This window comes from Heloderma suspectum, chromosome 8 (assembly GCF_057233095.1).
Source record: "Heloderma suspectum isolate Gila_16-S chromosome 8, 16-S_ref, whole genome shotgun sequence".
Taxonomy (NCBI): domain Eukaryota; kingdom Metazoa; phylum Chordata; class Lepidosauria; order Squamata; family Helodermatidae; genus Heloderma; species Heloderma suspectum.
This window is the reverse complement of record NC_139465.1, coordinates 12,097,501-12,123,275: the sequence shown is the minus strand read 5'-3', so window position 1 is coordinate 12,123,275 and position 25,775 is coordinate 12,097,501. Positions and strand designations below refer to the sequence as shown.

The 25,775-nt window shown below is 45.9% G+C and overlaps 1 protein-coding gene across 1 annotated transcript; it reads right to left on the bottom strand.

The window, feature by feature from the left end:
* Nucleotides 1-216: 216 nt before the first annotated feature.
* Nucleotides 217-7,516, bottom strand: IRX3 (iroquois homeobox 3). Its single transcript, XM_084812411.1, has 4 exons — nt 6,780-7,516; nt 3,641-4,829; nt 2,139-2,205; nt 217-591 (listed from the first exon to the last, which is right to left on the bottom strand). Exons 1-4 carry the CDS (start codon nt 6,999-7,001, stop codon nt 537-539), a joined length of 1,533 nt encoding a protein of 510 aa, XP_084668537.1. The 5' UTR covers nt 7,002-7,516; the 3' UTR covers nt 217-536.
* Between the last annotated feature and the right edge of the window lie 18,259 nt (nt 7,517-25,775).

The window sequence follows — 25,775 nt, the reverse complement described above, 5'->3', positions numbered from 1 at the left end:
CATTCACACAACAGACCACACCACACCACATTTCCTTGTAGTCCATAACTGCATGCTGGACTCAGAATTCCTACTGATATCCATTCACAAAATTATAGAAAGTCAAGACATCTAGTTTTGGCAACCTTTGAATGCAATGAAAAATCTTTCAGAACTGGTTTAAAGATTTCATACTAACACCGTAATAGTAATAATTCCAGTAGGTATCAGAAGATTGTAGTCAAAGTGGCAACAGTTTATTAGCCAAAAATATATACTTTCTTGTACAATTTGGTTCACACGTATGTACATTTTTTTAAAACTATATATACAAAAAAAAATTAAAGATGCCTATTTCTCACTGGACTTCCAAAAAACCTCACAAATTCAGCTAATCCAGATGATAGTACAGATACAGAAGCAGGGGTGAGGGAGGGGGTCTTGGCTTTTGTATCTTTTTTTTTTCCTTTTCATTTAATACATGGGCATGCGTACAAGTTGTAACTATACAGAGAATTTTATTTTACAATCATTAGAACAATAATTAAAAAAATTAACTATGATGATGACAACGCAGATAGAACCATAGCTGCATCAAGTTGGTTTTGAGGCCTAGAAGAAAAGGGACACAGAAAATATGTGTGTGTATATATATATATATATATATTTGTGTGTGTGTGTGTATCTTGAATAGTGATTTAACTGGTCATCTAATATGCAAGATTGCATCGCAACTGAGACTTTCTTTAATTGGTAACAAAAGTCTTTGCAAATATTGAAAGCAATTATCAGCAATGATTCTAATTTTATGTGGAATTTCATGGCATCCCAAAGATTAACAGATTTATTGGGGCATCGGTTTTCATGGATTTTTGGAACCCCCTTGGTCAGCTCTTCCCTATAGTCCATAAAACCTGATGCCACAGTACATACATTAGTCTTTAAGGTGTCAGAACACTCTTCGTTATTTTTGCTGCAAGACTAATACAGCCACTTCTCTGCAATTTTATAAGGAGTTCCAGTACATTACGGACATGATCCTTATTTATTTATTTATTTATTTATTTTGCAGGCCAAAGAGTCCTGACTTTTTCAGCAGTTTCAAGCAATCTTGGGCATAACACTGTTTCACTGCTATATTCTACTCAGTATCTTCCATATGTATAAACCACAACACAATCCATTGATTCCAATGGGCTTACAGATACTTAATTCTGTCTTGAATCAAACTGATGCCTGTGTGCGCGTGTGTGTCCATGTGTGTGACAGAGAGAGGGAGGGAGGGAGAGAGAGAGAGAGAGAGAGAGAGAGAGAGATTGTGTGTGTATACACACACACAGTTTATAGCCACTATAGACTTTACCTGTAGGAGCTATAGGTAAAGACTATATTATACAGCTATGAACTCTCTGTGTGTGCATGTCTGAGTGTGTATATAGAATTTTTCTCTCTCTCTCTCTCTCTCTCTCTCTCTCATATTCACACTCACACATACACAATAGGTGTTTATGTGTGAATATAAATACACACACATCACACCCACCCACAGGTATCCCCCTCCCCCCGTTCACATTAATCTGCCCACTCTGCTTCATATATAGTTGGCCATTAATCCGATCCTTAAATATGGCCAGTTTTGCACTGCATGATTAAAATGGAGCTGGATGGAGGATGGAGGGAATGCAGAGTTTTCTGTCACCCAGTATGTTCTAGCAAAACTAAAAAAAGACACAGTTACAGATATAAGACCTTTGCATCTCACAAGCCCTAGTTTTTAGGAAGTCTATCAAACTGACATTTGATCTTTTCCCAATAACCAAATTTCATATCACACTACAAGGAACAAAAGCCCACTACAGCAGACTTTGAGCAGAAACTCAAAGGGGTGGAAAATTGGCCATTTATAACTCTCCTCCAATCCTAAATATGCATGCAGCCAAATCTCTTGCATGGTTGCTTGGAAGTCAATCCCAGTCAATTCAATGGCATTTACTCCCAAGTAAGTGTGTATGAGATTGCAGTTTACATGGCAACAAGTCCCATTGATTCCAGTGAAACTCGTTTCTAAACAAGCTTCTCTCTCTCTCTCTCTCTCTCTTTTTGGGGTTGGGGGGAGTCTGTCTTTTCATGTATCCTCTAGGACATAGATAATCTCTTACCGCCTCTGAACTGGTTGGAAAGCTGTCTTTATTAACTTTTTCTCTACTTCCAAGGCACTAGATCGATCTAAAACAAACAAAAGCAAACAAAGAAAAAAAAGTTCCTTTAAAAAAAAAACACCTTGGATTTGCTACTAACAGGCCCTGAATTCAAGCCACTGTTAAGAACTCAGTACATTAAAAACAAACAGAAAACAAAAACCAACTGTTAGAGAACACAGACTCAAGACACTCCAGTATGAAAACAGATCCCTGATTTCAGTGGGAACTGTTTGACCATTTGGGCTGGAATCTATACATATTTACCTGGGAGTAAGTCCACTGAATTCAGCGGAGCTTTCTTCTGAGTAGACATGTACAGGATTGCACTGCCAAGTGTGTATAACTAAGGTTACAGAACACCTGGATCTCCAAACACATTTTACTTGGAAGTAAAACCCCTTTGATTTCAGACTTGGAACTTCTTTCCAAGCAGATAGAATCGCAGTGTATGTGGTGGGGGTGATTTAATGTGCTGCCTTTCGCTCTTTTCTTTTTAAGGCAAATGATGCCATCATCAACAACCAGTTTTGACCAAAGTGACTAGCGGCTCTATAGTAGGGAGAGACTGGAATCTCCCCCCACCCCACCCCACTTTCGGAGCCCAATATACTCTCCCGAAGGCCCACGTATAACCTTTCTGATGTATCTATTTTCTTAAAGAACCGCCAGCGAGTGATCGAAGGTCACGAGTGTGGCTCGCAACCCCATCAAACACGAGAAAGGAACCGATCCAGGCAGGAGGGAAAGTGGGTGAGAACTTCAGGTCTCTTTCTGAAAAAATAAATGAAACTTTTCGTGTCTGAAGTTTAGACGAATGACAAATAAAGCTAGATCTTCCTTGGGAAATTATTTTTTGGGGGGTGGGCGGTTAGAGAGACCAGAAACTGGACTATTGAACCTGCCTCGCCTTGTTCCCACGTTCAGCTGTTGTTGAGTCTGAAACTCTTGAGGGTTTTCTTTATTTTATTTTTTCGGAATTGTTTGGAACGCTTCTCTCTCCCCCCCGCCCCCCGGTTCTTAAAAGATGAGCAGAGGTGTTCCTTGGGGTGTTTACTCAGAAATAAGTCCCTGGAATTACATTTGCATGCTTCCCCCCGCCCCGTCAAAATGAAACTTCAATCTTGTAACTTTAGGATCCTGCAGTCCTGCTGCAACGTCTTCCACGGAACTGATTTTCTGAGCAAACCTGAATCCAGAGGGACGTCGTTTAAAATGCGCTGAAACGCCTTCAGAAGAACGGCCTGCGTGTGCGTGTGCCCGTGTCCCGCCCCATATCTGTATCTGCTTTGAGAGACTCCAGAGGGTCATTTGTTTAAAAAATGGGCCGAATCGCCCTCGGAAGGAGGAAGTCTCAGTCTCCCGCCCCCCCGCAATATATTTCTAGATCCCCCATGGCCCTGTTCTCCCCTCTCCTCGGGTCCGTCCGCCTCCTCTCTCTCATCCCCGTCGAGTAAGGTTACCTGTTCCGGAGGACTCCGCGCTCTGCGCTTGGTCCGCGGGTCCGGAGAAAGCAGCAATCGCCGCCGCCGCCGCGTTGGGGGCCGCGCTAGGATTGGCCCCCCCGAGTCCCAGGAGATGGGGAGTGTTCAGTAAGGCCAGCGGGTGGTGGTGGTGGTGGTGGTGATGGTGGGGGGGCTGGGCCGAGAACGGGCGGCTGGGCCAGCTGGCGAACTTGCCAAGCGGGCAAGCCGAGACCAGTCTGTGCGCGGGGCCCGGGGCTGTCGGAGGGGCAGCGGCGGCTGGGGGCGGCTGGGGGGCTCCCACCAGCTGGAGGCTCTGAGGGGTGGCCGCGGCCGCAGGGGGGGAGCAGCCGCCGGGGGGAGATTTCCGCGACGGGTTATCCGGGCTGGTGGCCGTCTCCGCTAAGGACCAGATCTTGGGCTTCGCGGCTGGCTGCGGCCGCGGCTGCAAGGCTGGGCTGGGAGCCGTCGGGGGGGTCCGCGGCGAAGAGGGTCGGCGCGGCTGCAGCTGCAGAGCCAGCTCCCGCGACGATGCGCGCCGCCGGGCCTCCAGGGCCTTCAAGAAGCGCTCCTGCGCGCCGGGCAAGTCCTCGAAGCCGCCGTCGGAGCCCTCGGAGTCGGTGCTTTTGGCGTCGGAGGGCAGCAGCGCCGAACGCGCCGCCGCGTCCTCGTCCCCGTCGTCGTCGTCCTCGTCCCCCTCGTCGCCCCCCCCGCCCAGGAGGAGCTGCCCCCCCGCGGCCCCCGGCGCGCCGCTCTCCGCGCTCTCCGCGTCGAGGTTCTCCAGGTCGATCTCCTCGTCGTCCGGGCCCCGCCTGTCGCCCTCGCCGTCCTCCTCGTCGTGCTCGCTGCCGTGGGAGTCGCCCTCCTCGTCGGTGCGGCTCCGCGGGGCCCAGGTCATCTTGTTCTCCTTCTTGAGCCGCCGCCGGGCGTTGGCGAACCAGGTGGAGACCTGCGTGAGGGTCATCTTGGTGACGATGGCCAGCATGATCTTCTCGCCCTTGGTCGGGTACGGGTTCTTGCGGTGCTCGCTCAGCCAGGCCTTGAGGGTGCCGGTGCTCTCCCGCGTGGCGTTCTTGGGCCTCGACGGGTCGCCGAACTGGTACTGCCCGTAGGGGTAGAAAGCCGGGTGGTGGTGAGGAAAAGCCGGGTGCTGCACGCCGGGGCTGTCTTTCAGCTCATACTGGGCACCCTAGAAGGGAGAAAGGTGGGAGGGGGTTACCCGGAGAAACAAGCAGGCCACGGAAAGGGCCTCTCAAGGACCCTGCGTGCGTCCGCGCGCGGGGGGGGGGGGCTACAATGGCCCACCCTAGTCCCAAATAGTGGCAGATACACAGCAGGTACAACGATATATTCGAGGGGACCATGTTAACTTGTCCTTCTGCGTGGTGACGAAGACTGCTGTGAAACCCGAAAGCGGATACCTCTTTTAAGTCCGCAAAAAAAATTTTTTTTAAAGGGGGGGGGGGAGGAGAAGATCCACTTTCTGTTTTTATCTCCAATTTTCGGGGTGGTGGTGGTGGTAAGAGATGGAACCGAATGAAATGTGTGTGTGTGTGTGTGGGGAATATATCCATTATTTCTATCCACCCCAAATCCACACAGCCATCTCCACGTGGAATAGAATTCTAAAAGTTTCCTAGCCACGTTTAATTCACTCACCTATATCTATACAATATATATGTATATGTCTGCCTGTCTGTCTCTCTCTGTGTGTATTGCGTCGTGTTAAAAGGGGTTTCCTCCCTCCTGTCTTCAAACTCCTTCGGCCTTTCACGTTCGAGCGTCGGTTCCAGATCTGAAGAAACACCGTCTCGAAACAGCTTCAAATTTGGGTTGAATGGATTATTCTTTCATAATATATATTCATAATATATATTCTGAGAACGAGGCGAAATGGGCCTTATACCTAATGCCCTTTAGAACTGGTGAGTATTATTGGAGTTTTACATCCGCTGCTTGTAACTTTGCAGAAGTAAAAAGTAGCTTACGGTCTGTAGTGTGCAGAATCCCTGCTAGGATTTCGGTGCCTCACCTCGTCTCTCTACAACCCCCTTTGGATAACGCTGGTGTTGCTGATAATCCCTTTTAAAACTGCCTCACCCGGGGGGGGGGGGGATACAAGCAGATATATCTGCTTCCCCCCCCCCTCTCTCTTGCTCGCTCTCTCTGTGTTAGGGTGTTGGATTGTATATGTATGGGGGTGGGGAGTTGTTAGATTCCCCCCAGCTTTCATTTGAAAAACAAACATAACACACAGGCCTAGAAATGGCCTTTTGCAACTATATTTTTAAACCGTGAATATTTGTTGTTGTTTTTAAAAAACAACAACACAAACTTTTAACAACTCTCTATTAAAAACAGACTCCCCCTTCAAAAGAATAAAAGAAACCTAAGGCCCCACGTTTGCATTATATAATGATATTTCTTGGATTCCCAAGCCGGATACTTTGGCTTACAAGGTAATAATAATAATAAATAATAATTTTAAAGACAGAGTTCCCCCCACCCACCCTTCCCGTGCCTATTAATAACAAGGAAAGGGGCAAAAAATGGGATTGTTCTTCAGTTGGGAAAAGACGATCAAATGCGATCGTGGAGGTGTTTCCTTCCTTTTTAGAGCGTCTTCAGTTCAGCCCCCCCCCCCCCCCATCATTCATACACCCGGAATGATTTGGAAGCTGCCTTGGAGTTAATGGGACACTTTACTTCCGACTAATCGGTGTTATTTTTTTAAGGATCCGGGTGGTGTTTTAAAGCACAACGCCACTCACTCCCAGGTCTCTCCGGAACTGTCTCCGAACCGCTTCTGCGAGTTCAAAAATTAAAAATAAATAAATCCAAGCCGGGCGATTTTTCACAAACTCGATCGTCTGCCGAAAAAAAGGGACTTTCTCTAACCAGACTGAGAGAGTCAGACAGATCGAGCTGGTCAATTGCTAGTGAACTCTGGTCAATTTCACCCTTTGCCGCCGCCTCTCTTTGCGTTCGCTGCTGTACAAAGTCACATCGCGGAGGGAAACACACGGAGGGAAGAAGGGGGGGGGGGCTTGCTTTTTTTTTTTTTTAAGGGGGAGCTACGGAGTTGGAGATCAAGGGGTGGGGGGGAAGAGAGAGGGGGAGAAATCCGTGCTTTCCTTACCAGCTGCGGGAAGATGGGTAGCTCCGCGGTGTAGGGCAGAAAAGCTCCGTATCCCTGAGCAGCCGCGGCTGCTGCGTAAGGCGCTCCGTACATGGAGGAGAGTACGTTGGTAAGCGTCCCTGACGGGCTAAGCTCTGCCCCGTTCCGGGAGCTGCCGTTCCCTTGGCGATCCGACGGGTAGATCGGCCGGATATACTGGTATCCCAACTGGGAAAATGCCATGGCGGGGTTTGTGGAGAGGGGTGGGGTGGGGTGGGGTGGGGTGGGGTGGGGGGAGAAGGAAAGGAAAGGGGGGGAGGAAAGAGGGGAGGGGAAAGAGGGAGGGGGGAGGAAAGGAAAAGAGAGAGAGAAAGGAGAGAGAGAGAGAGGCAGAAGCAGAAAAAGAAGCCGGATCCTTCGCCTTTGCTTGCCTGCACTTTTTAGTATCTCTCAGAAACTCTGCCAGACATTGGTGGTGTTGGGTGGGTTAGGGGGATGGGGGTGGGGAGGGAGGAAGGTAGGGTGGAGACCAGGCGAGGCCGGGGGGGGGGGAGTGTGCCTCCTCCTCCGCCTTTTCCTCCTCTTCTTCGTCCTCCTCCGGCCGCTGCTGCGTAACGATCCTCCGGCTCTTTCTCCCTTCACTTTTCCTATTGATCTGAGTGGACTGCAGGTCAGGTCCTAACAGATTGCTGGAGATTATTGGAACTCCCGCCTTTGATTGACAGTCGGAGTCTCTCTCGTAAGCCCCTCCTCTTTCTTTTAAGTCAATCTCTCTCTCTGGGTTTCTCTCCCTGGCTCCCTCCCCCTCCCGCCCTCCGTTTACTGACGTCGCTGGCTTTCATTTGAATGCTTTTCAAATCTGGTTGAAAATCGCCAATCAGTTCGGTGTTTTACACAGCTTTAACCCTGCCCCAGAGTTGTTGCTTTAAATAAAGTATTATTATTATTATTAGTAGTAGTAGTAGTAGTGGTAGTTGTATCGTTATTTCTCTCCCTTCACTGGAAATTGAAGCAACTGTGTCTATTGGGGAAAAACAGGGTGGAGAGAGTTAAGACAGTGATTTGTATAGAACTGTGGATTTTTAACGTTAATCATCATCCAGTTTATTTATTGCTGGTAAAAAAAAAAAGAAATGTTGAGAGAATATTTCCGTCAACCACCCACTCCACAAATTCAGCAATCTATTCCTGTATATGTTGGAGTTACCTCCACTAAGACAGATTGAAAGTCTAGTTTCATTCTCTTACGCCCCCCGCCCCCATTAAGTCTCTTTCGCACCGAATTTTGGAGTGGTTTCTCTAACACAGTAGGGCAAGAGATACAGTAAGGTGGAGAAGCTGAAAACTAAAATAAAAACGTGTGTGCCAGGGAGTAAAATTAATTTCCCCTCTAATAAGGAACTTCAAAGACTTGTAGGTCAGTTTTTTTGACATCAAAGGCGAGAAAAATAAGGCAAATTAAAATTTTAACAAAGGAGACACAGAGGTAGCCCCGTGGGCCGTTGGTAAATAAGTGGTGTGAAAAAATGGTGTGTGTGTGTGTGTGTGTGTGTGTGACACACACACACACACACACACACTGACAGGCATTTCAATGCAACTCATTAAGACCTTTTTGTCTTGGTGCGAAATCTCTAATTAGGAAATTTATCCTAGTTTTCCTCAGTTCCTGGGTTCTCTAGCGGTACACGTCAATGAAGACAGAGACGGGTAGTAATACCTGAGCAGGAAAAAATGCAAATTAATAGTTATTATTATTATTAATAATAATAATATGAGAGGGAAAATAAATGTATAGGGAAGTCAACATTTTGCTTTCATTATTGCTAAACTCAATTGAATGTTGTGTTTTTGTGTGTGTGTGGGGGGGGTTAACTTAAGAAATTACTCTTTCTTTCTTTCTTTCTTTCTTTCTTTCTTTCTTTCTTTCTTGGGTGGCATTTAATCTACCCCTGCAGTGCAATCTTATACATGTTTAGTCAGAGGTTAAGTCCCAGTATGTAGGTAGGATTGCAACCTTACTAAATTAATTTACACAACCGAGGGCAAAATTATTTGTATCAGGAACTTCACAAAGACTATTTTGGTGTCTGGGGGAAGGAACTAAAAATTGAGCACTTTTTCTACCCCCCACTCCCCAATACAACCTTATACTTTATATTTCATGTATAAAATATGTAGAAAGGATAGTTTATATACCTTCACTGCCTTCTCGAGTATTGGACCTCTCCCGGTGTACATCTGACATTCGTGCGCACACACACGATGCACATCACATACTGCAGGATATATATGATATACACACAGGCTCATGCACAGATATACCACACACAGATATACAGTTATCTGTTTCGGAGCGACTTTACATGAAAGATCCGACAGTTTTGTTCAGAACCCCTCCCCACCCAATATTACTTCCCACGTGGTAGAATTTCAGCTTCCTGTTGTTTTCCGAGGGGCTTCAAAGTCTGAGCACCCCAATTTCGCCTCCGTTCCCCTGAACCCGTTGGATTTCTTACTTTTTTCAACCATATATCTTAAGCTCCCGTATATAATCGCCGATCCCTCCCTCTCTCTCCTCTTACCCCCCTCAAACCCCGTCTGGGTTTTATTTTATAACTCTATTCGTTAAAAAAAAATATTAAATACATGTCAGATTAAACAGTTCGAGAAATCGACCTTGATCACTTCCTCTCATAAACCTCTCTCATCTTGTAATAAGTACGGATTATGTCAAATAGCAAGAGTCAGAATTAAAATTCTCTGAATCAATATAGAGAAATCTGGAAGAAACATCTCTAATCGTATTACGCCCGTCTTGATAGCTTCGCCTATCTGCTAATCTAATGCAGTCCTCTCCACTCCCCCCGCCCCTATTCCCATCCTCAACTTTAGGGTTGGGAATAATTTATTCCGCGCCCCCTCCCAGCCCCTCCGACTTTCTCTTTTGTAATGGGGTTTTAGAAATCTCGTGTAATGGGGGAGTTAACAATATGCAATTAAATTCTGGGAATAATAGTAAAAATTCTAATAATCGTGGTCGGGTAGCGAAGAAGGACAAAGACACAGCAATCGGGACAACACCTTCCTCTTCCTCCCCCCCCCCCTCTCTCTGTGTGTGCATAATTACTTGCAAGAACTTAATCCCATTCATAGGATAGGGCTGGGAAAGTGGGAACAGCGGATTATCTATATATCTATTCAGGTAAGGGACAAGGGGAACCAGAAGGGGGAAAGGCTAAAACCGGAGGTGTAATTTACTCGCGAGTAATCCTGGCCTCCTGGCCCCGTCTACCGATTTCAGAAAGAGACCAACAGTGCAATCCTATGGATATCTACTGAGAACTAAGCACCAGTGAGTTCATTGGAGCTTGCTCCCAGTTAAGTGATCGCATCGCAGCCTATCTATCCACTCCTAGGGATGTCTGCTCAGTCCCAGTGAGTTTAGTGGGGTTTATTCACAGGGAAGTGAGTATAGGATCGCAGCTCAGCCAAGGATTACTAGGGATGTCTACTCAAAAGTAAATTCCATTGAGTTCAATGGCACTTAATCCCGGGTAAACGAATACAAGATCATAGCCTAATCGCACACTCCTGGGGATGTCTACTCAGAAGTAAAGCACTGGCGCGTTCATTGGGGCTTGCTCCCAGATAAATGAGTGGGATCACAGCCTAACCGTGCACTCCTAGGGATGTCTGCACAGTCCCAGCGAGTTTAATGGGGTTTATTCACAGGCAAGTGGATATAGGATCGCAGCCTGCCACCTTTCCTCGTGGGAATTCCTGGGAGTAAGCACTATTGAGGCGAATAAGACCTAATTATTCTGAGTGGACATTCATAGGAGAACGCTGCGATCTTTTCCAGAGGGGTAGTGGCGTAGCTTCAGTCTTTTGCAGCAGGAACAACCGAGAAGAATCCGCGTGCACCTTGTTCGTTCCTTAAGATGCCGCAAGCGGCTGCTGTTTGTCTTTCTGCTTGAAGAAACACCAGGGAAAGGGGAAACCGACGGAATTCACCAAGGACAGCAGGGGCGAGATTTGGGGACTCTTGATTTCTGGCGTCTGGTTGGGATCCAGACCTCAACGCACTCCGTGGGAAGCAAGGCTGCACCAGGGCCCTATAACTGGAAGTCAGTTCCCTAAGGGCGCAGTTCTATGCATGTCTAGACAAGGAAACAGTCCTACAGCTCCCACCATTCCCCAGCCAGCATAGCTGCCTGGGGAATGCTGGGAGATATAGGACTTTTTTTCCTATCTATTCTAAACGTGCATAGGATTGTTCCCTAAAGAACTCAGAGAACCTTAGAGTGCAATCCTATACTCACTTAACTGGGAGCAAGTCCCACTGAACTCAATGAGACTTACTTCCAAGTAGACGCGTATAGGATTGCTCTGTTACTTTTTTTAAAAAAAACAAAACAACAACAAACACTGCGCGTGAAGTGATACCATCGTCCAAACAGCCTTGTCTAATCGTGGGTGCCCATATAGTGTTGCATTACAGCTCCCATCATCCACGGCCAATGGTAGAGGATGATGGGAGTTGTAGTCCTCCGAGCTCTGGCGACCCAGGACTGGGAAAGGCTGCCCGGTCCAGAATTTGATGCTCTGTCTCCCAGCCTTCGGATCCGAGACAGTTCTTCACCTCGCAGCCGCCATCACATTAACCTGCCTCACAGGGTCGTTGTGATGTAAGGCGCGTTGAACACTGAAAAAGCGCGACATGATCGAAGCTTCAGAGTTCTTCGCAGAGTTACGTGCTCACGCTATTAGCGTGTAAAATAAACACGCGCCAATGTACACGTGAAAAGAAGAAGAAAAAGAAGAAAGCGTTGGCCAGTGCGCGCGATGTTGTAGGTGACGTCTCGGGCATCTAGAAAGCCGAACTACACAGGAGATGCGTGTCACAGTCTCCCTACCTACGGAATCCAACGTTTAATGAAAAGCAGCAGGCTGGACGACGAACTCTGGCTGGGGGGGTGTGATTAACCGTTTCATTTCCGGCCGTTCCCCCCTTCAAAGTGCCCCCTCCCAACAGTTTTTCGACCAACGGGGAAACGTGTGCATTATATGTGCCAAATGCATTTATGTATGTATACACGTATCTTCATAGAGATGGCATAGTTTATAATATTAATTCATGAATCATTCTATAACATACTGATTACATGCCCAAACCTACATATTCACACATGAGACGTGACATCTTCATGCCAGTAACTCACACACGCATTGTACTAATGTATGCGTCTGTAGTCCACAGCAAAAGAGGAAAGCTCACTGTTTCAGACCTGAGAGCAAGCATAATGTCCTCCTGGCTTATCTCCTAACCACCCAACTAAAAATCTTGCAATTTCCCGAATTCCAACACCGCACCACTTTTCATAATAATATCATCAAGGCAGGATTTGTGTTTGTTTGTTTGTTTGTTGGTTTATTTGTTTATTTGTTGTTGCTGCTGTTATAAATCAATATGGGTTGAGTCCTTAAAGGGAAAAAGAGCCATGTGGATGTGTTCTACATGGCTTGGAAGTCGGAACAGTAACCAATTACCTTCTCTTTCTTCCTCGGTTCAAGTTCTAGGGCGTAGCGTAAGAGAAGGAAGGCACAGGGCATAGAGACTTTGGTCCCAAACTGCCCAAGCTCACGCTCTGGGCCAAAAGCCTTTTGGCAAACATTCTGGCCAAAACGTTTAGAAGAGAAGAGAAAAAGGTTAAAGGCCTAAAGAGAAGAGAAAAGGTTAAAGGGGTGCCTGGAGACTTCAGTTCCCTGGTAATCTAGCAGAAGCCAACCTGGGACACTCCAAATATTTTGTACTACAACTCCCATCAGCTCAAGCCAGCATGGGTGCCTGGAGACTTCAATTCCCTGCAGCCCTCCAGATGTTTTGGACTGGGGCTCCCTCCAGCCGCAGACAGCATGTCCAATGGATGGGGATAATGGGTGTTGTAGTTCAAGATATCTGGAGAGCACCAGGTTGCCTAACCCTGCTACCTCTCTCCTCTCCCCAGCCTGCTCTGGTGGTGATTTCGAAAGGGGAGCCCAGTCCCGGCTCTTTTGAGTTGGAAAACAAGTGTGTGTGTGTGTGTGTGGGGGGGCCTTGAAGATAATCTTTTTATTATTATTTTTGCAGTGGCCAAGTGGGAAAGACGAGGGATGAATGGGTGCGCCATGAGTTCAAGTCCACAGCTCGAGCGTGAAGGATTGGTGTATGCATAAGGAAGGAAGGAGCAGAAAGTCCAAGGAAGGGGAACCGGACCGATTCGGGGGTGGGGGAGGTTGTAGGGAATCTGAGAAGATATGGAAGGGGTCGGGGTGGGGAGACCTGAAGGCGACCCGAGCAGGACTGTAGGAGTGGAGATCTACAATCATCAATCCGCATAGCACATGGAGATGCGTTCCCCTCGCAAGGTGGAACTTGTGAAAGGTGGAAGAGGCATTGGGGGGGGGGGTCATGGAAAACGGGAGGTGTCAAAAAAGGGTGGAAGAAAAGGTTTCCTTTGTGGGGCGGGCGGCGTTTCTTCAGCCAACCCAGCAGGAAAGAACGGTTCAAGTTCTGTTGTGACAGGACTAAGAAATGTGTCTTTGACCAGCAAGCTGCAACTTTTTGCCAGATTTAGGGAAGGAGGGGGAGAAAGCTGACCCCACCCCAGCCACGTGTCTCCTGGCTGGGATCTGTCCAAGTGGCAAGGGGGTTGCACATCCGGATTTATTACCCCAAGACTAAATAATCCTTCTTTCCTCGTTTGGCTTTTCTCTCCCCAGCCTGGCTCGGAAAAGGACCAATCCGAATCTAGCTCCCCGTTTGGAGGGCATCTTCACCACCACCATCATCATGACCATCTTCATCATTTGAGGCTCAAGCGGGCCTAGAAATCACACTGTGCCCCCATAGGCTTTGCAACCCAATTGTAGATAGGTGGTTGATGTCATGGTTACAGGACCTGGAAGAAATGGCACTCTGTGTATGCTCAGAATCTTCTTCACTTTCACCATCGTCCAAACATGAAGTAAGTTAGGCTGAAGCCCAGTGACGTGTTAGATTACAACTCCCCTTGTTCTCAGCCAGCGTGGCAATCAATGCCAATGGCTATGCTGGCTGGGGTTGATGGGAATTGTAGTCCAATACATCTGGGAGGCACCAGGATGGGGAAGGCTGCCTATAGAATATGTGGGTATGGTGTTTTAGGGTTGCGGGGCTACATAAGAGACCTCCATTCCAGGCCTGAGTGCTGCATTGAAACAGGCACCAGGCAGTTTAAGACCTGGATCAAAATGTTAAGCCCCTTTCCTGCCTTAAAGAGGGAGAGAATCTGATGGACTCTTCCTTACACTCCCACACCATGTTTTCTATTGGGCTGATAATTCTTTGAGAGTGTTTTTCCCCGAGGCTCCTATGCTTGTAGTAACTGGCAGACTTTGGGCCAGCCCAGTCATAAGAACATCAGAAGAGCCCTGCTGGCCCAGACCAGGAGTCCATCTAGTCCAGCCTTCTGTTCACACAGTGGCCTGGCCAACCAGCTGCCCATGGGAAACCCACCAGCAGGACACGAGTGCAACAGCACCCTCTCAATAAGTAGGTTAGACTGAGAGTCACTGACTCTCAGACTAACCTACCTCACTGGGTTGTTGTGAAGATGTAATAGAGAGGAGGAGGGTCGTGCAAGGCCCTTGCGTTCCTTGCAAGAGGGGAAAAAGGTGGGAAACAAACAAACAAACAAACAAACAAATAAATGGGGTCATTTCTGGCTGTCACATCATCCACTCAAACATGCAAATATACTGGGGAGGAGAGGGGATCTTTAAAAGTCCACCAACCCATCTTGCACATTTGACTTGGTTGAAACAAAATACAGTGATGATAACCTAGGAAAAGTTTGTATTGATCAACCCCGCTCCCAGCTTCTGACCCCCAAAGCAAGAATTGAAGAGAAAGATGGGATGAATGGGTAGGGAACAGTTAAAATCATCAGCATCCATCATCAGCCTCAACCTTGCCAGTTGCCAATTGCCCCCCCCCCCATGATTTCAAGGCAAGGGAAGAGAGAGAGCAAGGTCTCCACATTCCTTTATCACAGATGGAACCAATCTCCTGATGCCCAATTCCTTGATCAGAATTCACTAATTGCAGTCACATCCAATCAGGACAAGCAACACAAGGACAGACAACCTCCTTTCCTAGCCAAGAAGGTGTGGACCTTAGATCAGCCTTTCCCAACCTGGTGCCCTCCAGATGTGTTGGTCTGCAACTCCCAGTATTCCCTAGGGATGCTGGGAGTTGCAGTCCGACCCAACTTGAGGGCACCAGGTTGGGAAAGGGTGCTTACGTCAACATTTAATGTGTGTCTTTGATTACACACACACACACACACACACACACACTTCATTTGTAAACAATTAGATAGAAAGGAAGCATCCTGAAAATACCCATGGTTGTTATGTCTACTGCTCCTTTGCTTCCCCCCCCCTTTTCTTTCCCCTCTTCTTTCTTTCTTTAAACAGCAAGGGTGCCTTAGGAGTAATGGGGTGGTTGGTAGTAGGTTAATAATAAAAAAGTGCTTTTATGTTTCTTTGAGCACTGGCCACACTCTGACTTTATTCAGGATCTTGTATGTGAATCTGGTGATGAAATATCAGGTAAAGTGGTGGTAGGGAATGATTTACACTTCATCTGTTGTTGTTATTGTTATTGTCTGTGTTATTATTTTACTTTTATCATTATCAGTTGTGGTAGCCTTAAGGGAATTTACCAGGAGATGGTGGTACCTATTTGAAACAGTAAATAATTGGTTGTATCCAATGTTAACCCTACTCAGAGTAAACCAGTTAAAATGAATGGGACTTAAGTTAGACTAACATTGGATACAACTCAGTTTAATTCCCTGTGTACCATCACACAAGGAGGTAAATGCCACTCAAGCCAATGGGACTGATTTCAAAGTTAGTGGTGTGGCATGGTGGTGGGTTGCGTTTTATTTCTGACATTCACGGCTGGTGCCTTCTCCAAGGATGGGATGCATGGGCGCTGTCCCATGTTATCCTCACAACAATTTTGTGTTGGGCTGAAAGACGGGGGAGTGGCCTAAGGTCACCCAATGAGCTTTATGGCTGGGAGCCATGAGTCAAACAATGGGAGGGCAGAGCAGGAGCTGTCCTCCCTTAACTACTGCCTGAGTAAGGGGGTGGTTAAAATTGGGGGAGGAAGTCAGGGGGTGGGGCTTGTGGATTTCCTGAAATGTTCACCTAACATTTCTTCTTAGCATTAAGAAAAGAAAAGAAGAATATGGGATCTGAGTTGTATCTCAAACTCCTGTTCATTTCCTCCTAGTGGGAAAAGTACACTTTTTTTTCATGAGCATGCCTTAGATCTTCCAAAGCATGAGGATAGCAGAGGTTGGATCCAGATGGTTTGTTTGCCTTCTGGAAGGAGAGAGCGCTTCTTCCCCTTGTCATTAAATATAAAGGCAAAGGATTTTCTTGTGTAGGTGGGGAGTTCAATTGAAGGTTATAAAGCCCCTATTTTAATAGGATCGAAGTGAATTTAGTTAATCGGAAAATGCCAGCCAACAATGGCTTCAGGAGTCTTAAGTGCTTTCTAAGCCATTTAAGGAAACAAAAACAAAAGAGGGGTGGCAGTGGGCAGACACACTTGCCCAGAGAATGGCAAGCTGCAAGAAAAATGTGTGAACATCCCAACCAGCTGCGCTGTAAGGAATTTTGTTCCTGATCCTAAACAGCCCCATCTTCAAAAATACAATGTTGGCCAGTGCCTGAAAGTATACATTCAGGGTGCCCATGGTGAGTCAACATGAAAAAGCAAACCCGCAAAACAGGGGTGGGGAACTTGTAGCCCTCTAGATGTCTTGGCTTAAAACTCCCATCAGCCTTAGCCAGTGGTGAGGCATCATGGGAGGTGTAGGCCAGAACATCTGGAGGGCCCTGCCCTAAATAGATATGCTAATCCTATGCATGTTTACTCAGAGGTGAGTCCCAGTGAATTCAGTTGTACCCTAATATGTTAGATTTTAATAATAATAATAATAATAATAATAATAATAATAATAATAATAATAATAATAATAATAGAAGTGCTTGACCAAAGGCAAAAGGGATGGGGACAAAAATGCCAGGATATTTTTGCTTAAAGATTTTACTACTGGTAGGTAAGCCCTAGAAGAGGCATTTCAACCTTTTTAGAATGGGGAAAAGCTGCACAAAAAGGGGGCATGGCCTTCTGAGGAACCCAGAGGGCCAGATTGGGACCCCAGGAGGGCTGGATGTGTCCCTTGGGCCCTCACTTCCCCAGCTCTAGGTTGGAAAGTGGTCTTCCCTCACATGCTATCGTCTGTCTTTCTTAAAAATTCCAGTGGTGTTAATAAAAGCTTTCCTTTCCTGGAAAAAGTTCAGAAGCAGAAAAGGGGAGGAAGAAATACCCCTTCCTGCAATATTTTATTTATTTATTTATTTATTGCATTTATATCCCGCCTTTTTTCCAGTCACAGACTCTCAGCCCAACCCACCTCACAGGGTTGTTGTTGTGAGGATAAAATGGAGGAAGGAGGAGGATCATGTATGCTGCCTTGAGTACTAAAATCAAAAACAAAAAATGTTGTTTTTTTAACTGTATATTTTAATTTTAATAGTTTGCATTGTTCTATAGGGCATTTTCCTGCTGTATTTATTCTGTGAGCTGCCCAGATAACTTGTGTTAGGAGGCTGCTATGTAAATACAGCAAATTAGTAAATAAATAAATACCCTCCAAAATTCCATGAACAAAAATAGGGACACACTCATAATAGCCCTCCTCCCCAGTTTTCATACCAAGGATGACTGCCCTCACCACAACTCAAGGTGGTCCCCTGGCATGCGCCCACTAAGCTGAACCTTCTGCATCATGTACCATCAGACCATATCTGTAAAGTTCATTAAGAGCTGATGCCACAATTTCCCCTTGGAAACAGGAACAAGGGTCTAACTGTCATGAACCAGGAGCCCATCCTAGTGGACCAGTTCACCCTTAGGTTCAAGCCCCTGATGCATGCTGGAGAAAGCCCATAGCAGAAAGTATTGATTAAGAAGTCTGGTGTGTGTGTGTCTATGTGTGTGTTGTGTGTGTGTGTGAGAGAGAGAGAGAGCAAGAGAGCGCAAATGCCCTTTAGGGCATCTACATTCTCTTTCTTTGTCAATATTAGCTTGTTGATCTTGGCTGAGCAGGGCTTCTTGGGTTTTATTAGGTCTTTTAAATCCGATTATTCTCTTTGTGCCTTCCCCCCCACTCCTTCTCCGTGGCTCCCCGCTTCAGTATTTACCCTTGTGTGTTCCCGATGAACTCTGGCACTTGCTCTAAGTTGAACATGGTCATGTTGTGGGCCTGGGGGTGGGGTGGGGGGCGGGAAGGGCTCTTTCTCATCTCTCATCTCTCTCCTCTTCCCTCACCTCCTCAATGCCAGCTATAGCCAAACAATGCAGGGACATGTCAATTGATCAATGTAAACAGAACTTTGTGATGGGGCAGAGAAGGTAGCGGTTTAAAGCCTTTTGTGCCTCCATTACGGCCTCATCTGGAGCAGCCAGAATAAGAAACTCATTTCCATCCCTGAGATCAAGGACCGTAGGAAGAGATCATGGGAGGCTTGAAACCAAAGCATATGAATCTTTTCCCCACCCTCCACAAAAAAAGGCTTTATACAGTATTTGCCCACAACAGCTCCTATGCAGATGCTACCAGAAGAGCAGACTCCATGAGCTGCGTTACTTAAAACCAGTCAGGATCCAGCCTAGGGTGTCCACATTCCTGCCCCCACCCCCAAAAAGAGGATAACAGAGGGGGGCATATTTGCATAATATTTGCATATGCTAATTGAAATGCATAGATGGTGCTTTGGAAATCATGACTATCATTTAATTAGAAATGCCATACATTTCACCATTGAGGGGAAGACTGTGACAGGTGACCTGTGTGTGTGTGCTCAGTCTGCTCTCCAAGGATGGACAACGTTAAGGCCCTGCTGCTCTCCCTTCCTCTGGTTCTTTATCCCTAAATTGGACTTGGACTGGACAGCCCTTCAAACAGAGCAGCCTTCCTCAAACTGGTGCCCTCCTGATGTGTTGGGACTGCAACTCCCAGAGTTCCTAGCCAGCATGGGCAATGGCTATGCTGGCTGGGAATTATAGGAGTTGCAGTTCCAGCACATCTGGGGGCACCAGGTTGAGGAAGGCTGAAGTAGACGATGCTTTCAAACAGAGGATTGTTGGACACATGGCTGCTCTAATCTGACTAGAAGTCTAGTGGAATTTCTAACCACATTCTGCAGCCTCTTTTGCCACACACGCTGAGTCAGAAGAGTGCATTTCTAGGGAAATGGTGAGCTGAAAATCAAGGTGATGAATTAGTATTGATTTTTTTTTTAAGAATCTCTCCCCAGTGTCTACAGTGTGGCAGAATCCTCACCCAAGTTGTCACTCATGCCTCGAGCTGCACTTTATCCCTCCCAACTGCTGGCCAACAGGATCCAAAAAAATGTTCAACATGTGCACCTAAAAACTGCTTAGGACCAGATTAGCTTAGGGACTGCTTGCTTCCACATGGACCTGCCCGGCACTTGAGATCAGCATCAGAGGTCCTGCTCTCCAGCCTGTCATTATGCAAGATCAAATCAGTGGGCATAAAAGACAGGGCTTTTTTGGTGGTGGCATCAAGATGGTGTAATACCCTTCCTGTGAAGATCCACTGGGCTCTGTATCTTTCCCTTTATAGATGGCTTTGGAATACTTTTTTTTTTAACCCAACTTTTAATATCTAATTGGTTTTCCTCCTGCTCCCAACAATCAGTCAGCATTCCATGCCCACTGAGGATGCTAGAACTGGGGTCATCCCATGAATGAATGGTGGGAAATTCAGGACAGATAAGAAGAAGTAGTTGTTCACACAGAGCATGATTTAAACATGGAAATCTCTATTACAAGATGCAGTGATGGCCACCAACTTGGGTGGCTTTAAAAGAGGGTTAGACAAATTCATGGAGGATAAGTCAAGATGTATCTATACCTACATCTCCTTCAGTATGGGAGGCTATATGCCTCTGAATACCAGTTCCTGGGAAACTTGAGCAGGAAGCTGCTGTTGCGCATGAGTTCTGCTTGTAGAATTCTTATAGACATGTAGCTGGCCAATGAAGGAACAGAATACTGGACTAGGTAGGTGCTTGGCCTGATCCAGCATGGCTCTTCCAATGATCTTATGCTCCTAAACCAGGGGTGCAGCACCAAAGGCCCAACGGCCAAATCTGGCCCTCCTGGGGTCTCAGTCCAGACCTCCAAGGTTCCCCAGATGATTGTGCCCCTTTCCCCTTTTCTCCAGCTCACAATTGTTTGGTGATTTTCTAGCTTTTGTGCAGTTCATTTTCCCCATTCTAAAAAGGTTGAAATGCCTTTCCTCAGGCTTAGTTAATGGTAGTAAAAGCTTTTGGTTACAATAAGTTGTTATTTTTGGCCTCTCCCCTTTTCCCTTCGGTCCCACCCAGCACTGAAATGTAGCCCCTGAGAGATTCTCCAAAATGGAATTTGGGCCTCTGGCTTAAAGAGGTTCCCCCCCCCCCCCATCTTGTGCATGGATGGTGCCATTTTGTCAAGCACTTGGAGAATTGAGATTGCTATTAGCATATACTGCAGGTGGGCAGTGTGCGGCCCTCCAGATGTTTTGGCCTACTGCTCCCATCAGCCCTAGTCAGTATAGCTAGTGGTGAGGAATCATGGGAGCTGTAGGTAAAACATCTGGAGGCCCACAAGTTCCCCACTCCTGATAGGTAGGTAGGTAGGTAGATAAAATCAGGTGTGAGCATCAACCTGATGGTTTTGATTGTATCAGGTTTGGGCAACTGTTAACCTCTGTCCTGATGTGACCCTCCCCAAAACAATTTTAATTGCTCCCTTGAGGTACTATCACCAAGTTGTGGTGAAGTGTTCCTCAAGTGGAAGTTCGGCAATTGTAATGCTCCTTCATCTGCTCTTCCAAAGCAGCCCAATTCATTTTTGACTTGCTCTATCTTACTGATTTTATTCAAAAGAACAGTTCTCCACCCCAATCATCTTGCCAACCCACATACTCAGCTAGGATATGGCCAGGTTGATTCAGAAACTGTCTCCTTTTCTCCCAAGCTGGGGGTGCATTGCATTGCAAGGCAACACCTGGGGGGGGGGGATGACAGTTCTCTTCTTTGCAGCCAGTGATCTGGGTTTGGCTGGGTTGGTTCTGATGCTGATAATCTGCCGTTTCCATATCAGAGCCATTTGGAGTTTGCTTGGCCAGATCCCTTCTCACATCCTACTCTAAACTCTGGGTTTACACTTCATTCCATAGATGCTGCCCCCTTATATCAGTAACAAACAAGCATTGATTTTATGGTAAAGTCACTTTGGGATGGGAATGAGTAACTCCAGGCAGTGCTATCACTGTATTACATGGAAATGGCCCAGGTAACAAGATGAACATTGATTCAGCATTATGTTTGATCAATAATGAAATAAGTAACTTCAGGGCCAAATTAAAATGCAAGCTGGCTTAACACTGCCAGCTTCTGGGCTAAGTGACAAGGCTAATTCAGCAGGGAAATGGCAATATTTGCATTAGAGGCTGCATCTGTTGTCTAGCAGAAAACGAGGTTGGAGGAGTGTGTATGTAGGGGCGGGGGGAGGCTTGGATCCATATTGAGACTACATGAAATCACTTCAAAGTACTGATGCTCACTTGGGGGTGTATGTGATTGTTGTTGTACAGTACGATCAGGCAGAGTACTAGCATTATTTATTTATTTATTTTAAAAAATTATATATCCCATCATATATCTATATCCATATCTATATCTATATTTATCTATCTCGAGGTGGCTTACCAAGCTTTCAAGGAAACAATAGACAAAACAAGGCTGTTGATATACAGAAAGTATTTAAATAGAAGTATTTTTTTAAAATTCCTCCAAAATATACCACCCACTTTTGCACCCACAGCGGCAAAAGGAACAAAAAGCAGCAGAAGTTCATTGGTTCAAGATGAGGCTGGACAGCCATCTTTCAGGGATGCTCTGACTTGGATTCCTGCATTGAGCAGGGGGTTGTACTCGATGGCCTTGTAGGCCCCTTCCAACCCTACTATTCTATGATTCTATGATTCTAAGTACTTTTTCACACAGTGCATAGTTGAACTATGGAATTCGCTACTGCCAGATGGCCACCAATTTGGATAGCATTAAAAGGGGGTTGGACGAATTCATGGAGAAGGCTATCAATGGCTGCTGGCCCTGATGGCTATATGCTGCCTCCAGGATCAGAGGCAGTATGCCTATGTATACCAGTTTCTGGGGAACATGAGCAGGAGGGTACTATTGTACTCATGTTCTACTTGTGGGTTTCCTACAGGCAGCAGGTTGACCACTATGTGAATACCAAAATGCTGGACTAGATGAATCCTTGGTCTGATCCCGCAGGGCTCTTCTTATGTTCTCAGCATCAGATTAATAACTCAAATCCTGAGCAACTTAAAAACAAGTCTCTGCTTGGCACCTACATTTCATGAAACTAGGAACCAAGTAGGCTGCTCTGGGGTGAACATTCCAAAACCAGGGTGCCACCATGGAGAAGGCCTTCTCCCCCTCACCACCCACCTAATCTCCAAAGATGGAGCACTTTGGAGATGTAACAATTTGGGCCTAGTGCTTATCAGTTATCCTAGTGCCTCTGCACTCATTAGCCAGAAGTAAGATTCAGTTGATAGTCCATTTGGCTTCTGTATGCAGAACTGCGAAGGGCATGCCATCTCGTCCTTTGCTCAGGCAGCAAAATATCTTGGGGCCCGCCCTGGGCAGTGGGGAGACTAGAAAGCCACTAATTCATCCATGAAATGTCTGAACTTAATATTCAGCTTAGGAAATGTCCTGCAAATGCCATCAAAGATGGCCCAAGGCATTTCAGTCTCTTAGGAACAACATTCAATGGTGGCACTTGGGCAGTCCGTTCCTGTTCTCCAGTCCTGTGATTGCCAGTTCAAATCCCCGTAGAACTGCAACCGGAGAGGTGAGGAAGGCTGTATCTTTTGGGAAGGACCATACCACAGTGGTAGAGGACATGCTTTGCATATAGAAGGTCCCAGGTTCAGTCTCCAACATCTCCAGTTTAAAGGATTACACAGCTGTGAGGGGAAGGATCTTTGCTGGGATGAGCCACCACCAGTCAGAGAAGCCAGTAATGGGTAAAATGGCTACATAGTCTAACCTGGCATAAGTCAGCTTCCGAAGATGACAAGATGTACTCACTAATTGACAATTTGCTACTAGTACCTTGCAATCTGCCACCTGATGACCTCCAGCGTCTTGCCTAAAGGAATTCCTCCTCCCACATCAACCTGCCTTTCTATTAAGATCTTCATCCAAAGTCCTTAAGAGCTTAGCAGGGGGTCACTGTGAAAAGGGCCTTTTCTGTGGTGGCATCTCAACTCTGGAATATCTTCTCTCCCAGTGCAAAGTTTACTGAGTATTAGGTGCCAGGCTAAGACTGTTGTGTTTGTTTTCCCAGGCTTTGTCTAGCTACCTTGTGGGACCTAGGCCTAAAAGGAGGGGTATAAATATTTTGAATAAATGATATTTATTAATGGATTTGTGCTGCTCTTTAAAACTTACTGTTTTACTGCCTTTGTGTACTCTTTGATTTGTGTTTTATGGATTTTATTTGGTTTGTGTGTTGTTGATGTTTTCTAAAAAAAATCTGATGTATTATTTTAAGTGTTGGGTGCTGCCTTGAAACATTCTAAAGTATATTATAATTCTTATGAATGAATGAATGAATGAATGAATGAACGAATGCAAGACCACTGCAAGGCAGTTAAAAGATTTGGGGCCCAGGCCCACTGGACAAAAATCTGCATAATATTTGGGTATGTGAATTCATAACTATACATGTAAAATTAGAAGTAATTGCTAAGATTTATTTAAATTTCACAGAAGGCCAACCAGCCAATTCAGGACTCATTCAAACTACCTCAAATAAAATAAATTCCTCAATTGATTAACACCCTGCCCCAGTTCATCCCAAATCAGTAGGTCATCTTCAATTTCAATTAATTGGCAATTGCTCCCTGCTTCTTGCTTTTTTGCTCATGGAGGAAAATTGCCCTGACTCCATGCAGCTAAGCTTGGAAGAAAAGCTTCCTTTGGCACCAATGGAAGTGTTCCCCACCCCAAGTTTAATAGCTGTGCAGGGGGAGCTTGGGTGTGTGTGTTCCAACATGTGACAAAGAGAGGGTTAACCCTTTCCTCCCCAGCTTCAATCTCCCTTGAAAATCACCCCGGCCCCCCTACTCCTGCATGGCAATTAAGGTAAGAAATCATTAATCCACTGGCATCACTGGAGACTCAGGGCTCTGGGAAATAGATTTGGGGCCCGGGCCCTATGTGTCCGGGACTAGCAGTGTCCCTGAATGAATGAGCAAAGGACTGGGATTGTATGACATATAGAATCTCTGCCTCCTGCATTTCATGTTGCCCTCTATGAAGGGGTGTGGATGAGAAAGGCTACAAGGGAAAATATCTGCTTTGGATGCTGAAAGGCAAAGTGGTTTAGGAGATGAGCAGGGGCCTGAGTGACGCTGCCTCCTTTGATGGCCTTTGCCCTGGTTCCTCCGCTGTTTTCTCCATGGCTAATTTTTACAGGCCCGCCATCATTACTGACAGTGTGACCCACATTGATTTCCAATAGAGGTTTTCGCCTCCAACTGGAGAGAGAGAGAGAGAGAGAGAGACAGAGAGACAGAGAGGCCAGACGGTGGGAGATGGAGAGAGTTACCAAGTGCAAAATCCCTGGCAGGGGAGAGGAAGGGAGAGAGGGCCCAGCATGATACACAAATATTGGACCAGACTCCGGGTGTGATTTCAATGAACAAATGAAGCCACCCTTGTTGTTCATCACTAAACAGGAATCAGAAAATAATAATAATAATAATAATAATAATAATAATAATAATAATAATAATGATGGCTTGTTTTGAAAACCCTGGGCAGGAAGATTCCTGCCCATTCAATAGCAACAGGGCACAGATGGGCTTGTGGGACGGGAGGGAGCGGGATGGCGGGGGGAGAGCGACATACATTTTGCCCTTTGAGGTTGCCCAAAGAGATCCGATGGGGTGTTTGTATGTGGTTCTAGTTCCAAGAGAGTCAATTCACTTTGCATTTCAGGAACCTTTACTCAGACACTCAAAAGGCAAACCCAGTTTGACAAAGTTTGGTGAGCATGCTGAACGTGAAAGTTCTTTTGTTCTACCACTTTATAGGGCCTTTAGCAATTGCTCAATTAGTGTATGAAGACATTTGGAGGGACTTGTGGATGCAACAGGGGCCGCTCGGGACAGTTTGCTCATCTTCCAGCTGAGATGGCACTACCTTGGGAATTATGAGAAGCAATAACTAAAGATGCAATCCTATGCATGGCTGGAGAATGCTGGGAGTTGTAGGACTTTTTTCTGTCTAAACATGCATAGGATTGCACCCTAACTAACTTCCTTCTTTTATCTCATTTCCCCTTCCCTACATTCACCAGTTTTCTTCTCTAATATTTCTAATCTATCTAGCCTAATATTTGTTCATTTTCTAAGTTTTTGCTTCTATTAATAAATTTATTTCCTTTCTCTAGAATCTGTCTATCACTTTCCCTTCTCCCTGTTCACAAGTTTTCTTTTCTAATATTTTTACTCTAGTTATCTAGTTCTAATATTTCTAATATTTTTATTCTAGTTGTGTTTTTATTTTCTGCCTCAATTTCTTAACTTTTTAGGATCTCTTGTGTTTGTGTCTGTCTGGTATATCTACTCTTCCTCCCATGAATGTTTATTTATCTACCCTAATAGCTTTATTTTCTAGGATTTTGTCTCCAGTTCATTTTTCCGATCATGTTATTCTCTTATTTGTCTGTCTGCTTATCCATCCTTCCACCCCTCAAAGGGTTCCCCTGGTAGAGAGTATTATTTACCA

Bases quoted from the DNA above. Each gene is read 5' to 3' on its own strand.
- IRX3 (XM_084812411.1), bottom strand. From the start codon at position 7,001: ATGGCATTTTCCCAGTTGGGATACCAGTATATCCGGCCGATCTACCCG. The intron at 4,830-6,779 runs GTAAGGAAAGCA...TCTCCCTTCTAG, and splicing joins TACCCATCTTCCCGCAGCTG to GGTGCCCAGTATGAGCTGAA. The intron at 592-2,138 runs GTAAGAGATTAT...CTTTTCTTCTAG, and splicing joins TTCCAACCAGTTCAGAGGCG to GCCTCAAAACCAACTTGATG.